Source organism: Cyprinodon variegatus, unplaced genomic scaffold (genome assembly GCF_000732505.1).
Source record: "Cyprinodon variegatus isolate N-32 unplaced genomic scaffold, C_variegatus-1.0 Scaffold0, whole genome shotgun sequence".
NCBI classification, from domain to species: domain Eukaryota; kingdom Metazoa; phylum Chordata; class Actinopteri; order Cyprinodontiformes; family Cyprinodontidae; genus Cyprinodon; species Cyprinodon variegatus.
The window spans coordinates 284,188-292,813 of NW_015150453.1; the positions used below are offsets into that span (position 1 = coordinate 284,188).

At 37.8% G+C, this 8,626-nt stretch overlaps 1 protein-coding gene across 1 annotated transcript in view; it reads right to left on the reverse strand.

The window, feature by feature from the left end:
• Positions 1 to 7,410: 7,410 nt before the first annotated feature.
• LOC107086563 (progestin and adipoQ receptor family member 6-like) overlaps positions 7,411 to 8,626 on the reverse strand; it is a 41,373-nt gene continuing 40,157 nt past the window's right edge. Inside the window, exon 8 of the mRNA XM_015377645.1 lies at positions 7,411 to 7,956. Coding sequence (XP_015233131.1) covers positions 7,703 to 7,956 — 254 coding nt within the window. The 3' untranslated portion in view covers positions 7,411 to 7,702. The remainder of the gene's footprint in view (positions 7,957 to 8,626) is intronic.

Below are 8,626 nucleotides of genomic sequence, written 5' to 3' on the forward strand. Positions count from 1 at the left end.
TTTTGCAGTGCAGAGTGGCTTTTGGTTTTCACATGTGACTGTTAGAAAAAAAGAAAATCAAAGCACTGCAGTGAAATCTGGTAAGGGAGCAGGAAGGGTGGGGGGTGAAAGCCTGAGATGGTTCAGGAGGCAACAGATGGATTAAAGAGCGACTCCAGGAGGAGGGACAGATGGCACTGAAAGTGAAACTGGAGAAAAAAGAACAGGATCAGGTGGACGAACCGCTGGTGTAAATACTCCATGTATAAACCCTGTGTAGGTTTCTGAATCATACGTGTATCACAGGCATCATTACATTAAAACTTTTCCTTTGTTTATTATATTCATTTTCCTTTCGGGCTGATATGATACAACATTAAAAAAAGATTTGAGTTTCCAAGTTTGAAGTAGCCCTTTCTTAAATTTACACAAGCTTAAATAAAGTCAGAAATTTACTTGATGTTACGGACTTTTTATTTATGGTTCATCACAACAGATCAGAGCTTTGAACAGTTTCTCGTTGCAGCATGAAAGAATTCATTTTGCAGCAATTGTCGGTTTGAACAATACTGGGAACAACGGTAGCCAGAAAGGATCAAATGAGTTTTCTAAAAGAAAATCTGTTGAAACTACACCAGTTTAAACTGGTTTACATCCTTAAACCTTTAAAGGGAACTCAGTAAAACACTGAAAATCCAAATTTCAAGCCAACAGTGTTATTAAAATCCAGGACAAGATCTTATTACCTTTGTAACATTCAAAAAATATGGATATTTTCATGGCAAAAATCAATGTAATAACAAGAAACGCCAACTACACGCATATATTAAGAAAAATAAAAGTGTTTTTTTAAATAAGAAATTCATGAAAAACACTCTGAAAGTGAGAGAAACTCATTTTTTTTGGGTCCAACATCACCTTTAAGGCATTAATGCTCATATGGCACGTAGAAATTTTAGTTTATAAACCTAAATATAATTGTTCACTAGGCTTATCAAATTATTAACTTTACTTTTTAGCTTTTTTATTAGCTTTTTATCTTATTTTCAACGTAATTTCCAGTAGGTAATATATCATTCAAGGGCTCATCTAATTGGTCAAATGCTAAAATAAGATGTACAGCCATGTAGCACTGTCTTGGATGGCTGGATATAGATCTTGTGCTTTTAGACTTCACTGAGGGACGCGGGGGGGGCTCCATTTGTTAAGGGTGTGCACGTGATCAAAAACACTAACTTGCCCTATAAAGGGTTAAAGACTTGGCATGGGCTGACCAAGATAAAAGCCCCTGCTTACAAATCAGCAAATTCGAAATCATTGAACTGAGGTAAAAATGCCAAAAACGACCTAAACTTGACCCCAAAATACACATCTAGGTTATGGGTGGGCAGTTCTGGTCTCAAATAGGTTTTTAATCTCTTGCTGCTTAAAAACACCTGATCTGAATAAATAGCTCATTCACACTGCAGGAAAAAGAGACTAAATGGATGACTGACAAGTTTCATACATTCTTAAAGGACGACTCACCCCCAAAGAGCCAGAATAAGCTCTATATTTTCTCCTTTAATCAGCTTAACCCTGTAATACCAAATGTATCGTATACGATACATACGGTTTCTGAAATGTTTTGCGTCTGACACCTTTTGCATAACTTAATGGTAAAAACTTTGCTCAAAATCCAATCGTACACAATCAGATATACCTGATAACAGCCAGTAGAAGACTACACAAAAAATAATCTTGACTTATCGCATAGTAATATATATATATATATATATATATATATATATATATATATACACACACATCCAAATACACAGATAATAAAGATAAAAATAAAAAAGATAAAATATATATTTACAATATATACAGTCAACCACAAATGATGGCTGAAGTCTTTTTTTTTTTTTTTCTAAATAGCAGGATTATTATTATACCACAACGGAGAATAAGGCAAGGCTAGAGATTTTTTTATTTTTATTTCGAGAATAAAGTCGTAACATTACAAGAATAAAGTTATAATATTCAGTGAATAAAGTCCTAAAATTTATGAGAAACAAGTTGTATTTTATAATAACTCCTACAGAAGCACTTTCTTCACTAAAATTAGGAATATGGAGCATCATGTGAAGTTATATTTTGGCTCTGGTTTGACAAATAAGGAAATCTTTTATCACCAGCATCAAACTGGGCAGGATGTCAAAGTGGACTCAGGTTGCTGATTTTAGGAGCTCAAAGCTTTCTTACTGAAACTGATTGTGGTATGATGACTTCATTCTCGTAATAGAAGGGGAAAAAAACCCTCTTGCCTGGCCCTAATACTCCATCATAATTATACAGATGCTGTGTCAGAGAAAACAAAAAACTTTGAACTTTAAAGAACAACCTCCTCATGGGTAATTGGATCACAATCTTTTTTTTGTCTCTGCTCATAATCAGAGACGCCCTGCATTAAAAAGAACTATTGGATGATGGTCCGAGGAAGATGAAGAAGCTCTGCAAAGTTGTTTTGAGGCAATAAACTGGGATTCACTGTTTCAGTCACATGGAGAGGACATCAGTGCAGGGTAGATAAAAATGTCCTCACCAAATCAATAGGAAGCGCTGGCAATTAAAGGCACCTTAAGAACCGCGATAAAACAGGCTGCTACAGGAAATTAATCAGCACAACTATCAGCAGCTATTACTCCTTGGGTAAAAAAAACAAAACAAAAAAAAGGCTATATTTGGAATCCATCAGGTTTTTTTTTAATTATTATTATTTGAATTGAATTAAGCAGGGAAAAGGACCAAACACATCAGGAATCATTTAGTTTCCCAAATCCCCAACCTCAAACCTGCAGAAGATGTTTGGTTGACAAAATTTTAAATTGAATCAAGTTAGCTGGGATGTTTGTATAATTTGTTTCCTGTTAGAAGAGAGGAAAAATCACACTAAATGAAATCAGCTCTTTTATTAAAACCCTCGTGTTCTTAAATCTTTCCGCTCTGCATTATTCAGAGTAGCTTTGCCTCGTCTCTTCCTGTTTGGCTGTGACTCCATCCTGGAAAGAAACATCAGCTGTGCTGCTTCCATCAACACCTTTTTTTATAGATGTTGGAGATCTGCCTGTTTTCCAGTGTGGTCCCGTTTCTCTGACCGTGACTGAGTGGATGTGCTCTCTTCGTCCTCTGGCATGGGAGCTGGTTTAGAGCTCGTCTGCCTGGCTGTGTGTTTCCTGGACGGGGCCGCCTTTTAAAGCTGCTTCTGTCTCCTTGAACCCCAGTCGGCCTCAGCAGATGGCCGCTCACACTGAGCCTGGTTCTACTGGAGGTTTCTTCTGTTAAAAGGGAGTTTTTCCCCTCCACTGTTGCTACAAGCATGCTTAGTGTGAGGGATTGTATTTGAGTCAATAAGTCGATGCAATCAACTGGTTTTCCTTAGATAGAAAACTTTGTATCAATTTGACTGGATGATCTGGTTGAACTGTAAAATGCCTTGAGATGACATGCGTTGTGAATTTGGCGCTATAGAAATAAACTGAATTGAAAATTGAATTGAATTGAATTAAGAGTTCAATAAATAAACGGAGAGCGTAAACGTAGGTAAATTTCTGACTCTGTCGAACCTTAAAAATAAAGTAAAAAAAAAAAAAAGTTTCTCTGCATCGGTCAATCCATCATTAAATTCCCTTCAGAGCGAATAATGATCGGCGCTGCTGTCTGTACTTAAAGTCGGGCATCTTAACAAGCTATTCAAGAACCTTCTCTTATTTGGACCAACTAATCAGCAACCTCTTTGGGATGCTCAGAAGATGGTTATTGAAAAGGAATAATCAGGTTTCACTATCACCCCTCCAGCAAACAAACACCCCCTCCACCCCCCCACTGTTCCTGCACTCACCTCCCTCCCCGCCCTCTATCACTCTGTATGCAGAGTGTCTCCAGGGAGGGGTAATGGATTGTGAGTAATGCTATCATCCCTTTCTCCCCTCTTTCCCTGGTGGACCGGGTGAGGAGGAAGGAGGGGGGCAAAGGGTGGAAAAAAAAAAAAAACCCACTTGGAGGACCTCGTGTCTGGCGTATTGTTTCTTCTAGTGTCTTACAAGCAGATTCAAGCCAGATAGGATTAGAACAGTATGTAGTATTTGTCCCTGGTCTCCTTAAGGCTCCCTTTGTGGTTTCAGAATGAACCTTTTTTAATAAGCACTCGAGGCTCCACCCTGGTTGGATGTTGAATATGGAGGATAATAAGAGCTGGAAATGAGGCCATTTTTAAAATGGAAGTCCTATTAGAGCTTTGCAGCAGGAAACTTTCCTTTTCAGTCCTTCACCTCATCTCATAATGTACGCACACAGGATATTGATTTCTCATAATAATTTTTTCTTTTAGGATAATGGCAGAGCCAATTCATTGTGGCCCGTGTCTACGGCTAATAATAAACCACTCTGTGCTTTGCAGGCCACCTTGTGAGGTTCTGGAAGCAGGAAAGAAAGGGACCTAATGAATCAAAACAAAAACAGACAAAAACGACACAAGTTGTTAGAGAGAAAAATCTAAAAGCTGTTAAAAACAAAACGTGGCTTCGCTGCGTTTTATAACCAGACTGATTAGAGTAAACTTGTCTCAAAGGGTTCTGTATTTTAGTTCATTTTTAGGAAATAAACCCCGATTAAAATAAAATAAAACAAATAAAAGAACGATAACATAATTGAAATGTCTGAAATAAAAAAATTTTTATTTTTTTTTTATTTTTATTATTTTTTTTTTTTAGCCTGAAATAAAATTTAAATATAAATGTGAAATTAAATGAATTGAAATAAAGGTAATATAAAAGGTGGCATTTTTCAAAACTTTCATGAATAATTGGAATAAAGTAAGTAAATTAACTTGCATTATTATTATAAAACTAATAACTACTCCTGTTTTGTTTCACTCTTGGTTTAAAGCCAAATATTTTGAATTAAACGCTGAATTTCCAACAGAAAATCTGCCCAAAAAAAATTTTTTCAAAATAAAAAGATGAGCAAAGAAGAGTTGGACAAATTCTGCTCAGCTTGAACAATGCATCTTGTTCTGCACTGACCCCTGGTGGCCATTTGAACACACTACCCAGATTTACACTAAAAAGGATACAGATACATGGAAAAGATTGAATGTTTTTTTGTGTTGCTAACACAGAACTTATGAATTACCTTCTTCTCTTTGCCCGAGTCGTCTTCTCTCCACCATCGCTCCCGCCAAGCACCTGCTGCCAGTGCAGATTGAGCTCTGCACTGGTGGTAACGTGATTTTTCAGCAGTCTGACGGCACATTTAGGGAAACTCTGAAACTCATTAATTTTTGCTTTATTGGACAATAAAATAATTCCAGTGACAAACACTACTTTTATAAAAGCTTTAATTTAATCTTAATTTCTATTAGAAGAAAGCAGCATATTACAAATGATACATAATACAATAAAAAAGTATTTATACCGTTAAAGAGCTTTGCGATAAAAAAAAACAAGCTATGCAACACATTTCTCTTTAAAAAGGCACCAATAGTTTTTTCCCTCCACTAACCTATAACATCACCATCCTCATCTATCTGCAAAATCTCACCTTTAAGTTACATGTAATAAAAAAAAAAAAAAAAAAAAAAACCTGGAAGAAACTGTATATAAAAACAAAATGCCAAAAAGTAATCTGCATGGCTCTGTCCACAGAGACCAAACAGATGAGCTGCATAAACATTACAGTGATCCAGTCATGTTCAGGTCAGCCAGGTTCGAGTTTCTGGCCAAAAATCATGCAGCTAGAATGAAATGTAAAATCTGAGAATTGTGTTTAAAGGGGGAAAGAATGGAGCAAATCAACAGGACCAAACGTGGGAATGTTGAAACCTGACGACCAACGCTGAGCAGCAGGAGAGGAGAAAAAATAAAGAACCCCTGATGAGAGCAAAGGGTGCTAAAACCCCCGCCCACCGCGACCCTGGAAATACCTAAAAAGTGGATTCTTACTTTGTGTTTTCTACTTGTTCACTTTCTATCCGTTTCCACCTCAGCGTCCGACGCGGACCTGAACCCCTCCACCTCGCTCCCTTCTAATCACGTACAGTTCTCCCGCCGATTCAGTCATTCCGACTCAGTGTTTGTGTTTAGAGGAAGAGTTTGTGTTACTGCTAAAGAAAACCTCTTTTAGAAAGATTTTAAGTCTGTTAGTCCGTTAAAATGAGGAGTACTGAAAACCTTCATCTGCAGAATGTTAACTTCTACATCTAGTCTAAATTCATCGGCTTCTAATAAACAATCCTTTCCTCTTAGTGCTGGTTTATATGAGTTTACGAAATTATTTTTGCTCATTTAGACCTAAAATTTCTCCTGAAACAAGTGGAAAACAGACGAGATTTCAGAAATCAGCTGGTTTTATTTTAAACCATTTATAGGATTTATGCACTTTTTGCTTTTCTGTTAGTTTCCAAAGTGTGTCTGTTATTATTTTGATGCTAATTGAGACAAAAACATTAACAGTATTGCTTTTTCACAAAGAAGGTTTATGGATTCTGACTCTACATACTTTATTTTATAATTAAAAAAACATACATTTTATCAGTTTTTAAATGCATTTTTAACATTGGACGGTTTTTGATTTAGCTTTTTTTTTTAATTATTGCATGGTTTATTCTTTCACATTTATCCCATCACCCTTCCTTAAGATTCGCTGGTTTAGCACGTAGATCAGGACTAAAAAAAGATCAGGAAATAAAAAATACAGAAAATCTAAGTTAACGAAAAAATCTGTTCAGCTGAAAACTGGAAAGGTTTTATTAAATTCTTCATCTGTTTTATTTTCCACTTGTTTTAGGCTAATTAAGATCATAAAATGAGCGGAGAGAACTTTCTACTTTTCAGATAAATAAGAGTAAATAAAAAATTACCTTTTCATTGTATTTTGCATCTAAAACAACCATTAAAAGCTTAAAAGGAAAGATTTTTAGTTGTTAATGTAAACAGTCCCCTGGCTTGAGATATAAGAAGCATAACTGAGTTTTTCTTTAGTTTTCACAAACGCCTTAATAAATGTTAATAATCATAATAAACTCCGCTTTATGTTTGTTTTTATCCCACCAACGTCTTGTAAGGCAAATGTGTTTGAGTTCACCGGATCTAAAACATCCGCTGATATGAACGACGAAGGATGAGAGGCCACTTCGGCGCTGCCGCGGTAACCTGGCGGGTTGAGGGCAGACTGTGTGGTTCATAATGAGGCAGGCAATCAGGATCAAAGAAAGGAAGAAAAACCAAACGGCTTGAAAATCAATTCCCGTCAGCCGGGATGGGAATCGAAAGGCGGACATTTAAGGGCCGCCGATCCAAGCGGCGTTATTTAACGGAGCCGTTATGCTCGCAGAACCCCAAACGGCCGTCGCTCTAGTTAGGAATATTTAGGATGAGTTTTTTTTTTTGTTTTTTTTAGAAATTTGCTAAATTCAAGATGTTTTTTTTCTGGTTGGAGGTTTAAAACATTCAAATAAGATGTTGTTGTTAAACAGCAAGCGTCCTGCAACCCGGAACCTTCCTTGACGTCAGCGTCAGAGCAAGGCTGTATAAAGTAAGGCGGGTCTTCAGCTGCTGGGTAAAAACATGAGCCCTTAAAATAACCCGAGTGAGAAAACTGTTAAACCAGCTGATGGAAAGTCACACCTTTCCTTTGGAAAGCCACTGAGTCCTTAGTTTTACTTTTGTTTTTTTTTGTTTCCTTACTGCTCCTTGCAGGCTTGCTGCTGGGTGGAGCCGTTTCTGGTCCTCCACAGCAGCGGGGCGCTGAAAATGCCGATGACGGCCAGGTTGAGGGTGAGGCTGACGGCGAGCGCCCCGATGGTCCCAAGGAAGGACGGCATGGCCCCGTGGAGCTGGAACCACGCCCTGCGCGACGTCATGTCCGCTATGACGCCCTCCATCTGGAAGTGGCTTCCCACCACGGCGCTGATGTGGAACAGCTGGTGGCTGTGGCCTGAAGGAAGGAGCACAGGAGACGGTCAGTGAGACGCACAGCTTCACCTTCAGGATGAGAGGTTACACATCTCTGAGCTTCCTGTCATGAAGCTACAAAGTCAAACTAATCATAAATAAAACACATTATTTGACATTTTGTTAAAAACCGTCTGATTCTCGATGAAAAGATCTGAATTCCTAAAAAAGTTAAGAAAAAACAATCCCCTGGACTTTGTTTCCAAGTTTGAAGATGTTTCGCTTCCCATCAAGGAAGTTTTTTTAATTAAAAATGTCAGAAATAGAGTCGAGTTCGAGGCTTTATAGAGTGGACCAAAAACAAAGCCTTGTTTTAGCTTGGAAAACATGCAAATTAAACCGGACGATCGGGTCCACCCCTTAGGAATGGGGGTCGTTTGGGTTCTTTGTTAGCCTGTAATGCCCAAAACTGGTATTGTCCGTGACAGGGAGGTTATTAGAGGGAATTGTTGGCCTGGCTGAACAGGTGAGGTCTTCTGTTCCCCTGTAAGGGTGGTGGGGGTTGCGATGATAACGGAAAGGAATCGACTCAGTCGGTGAATTGAAGGTTCGTTTTTTTTTAAGGTGAATTCTGAGTCCCATGCATCTGAGTCTTTGTCCCACGCACTGAGGAAAAATGTAAATGAGTCAATTTTTCTGGAAATTTATGTATT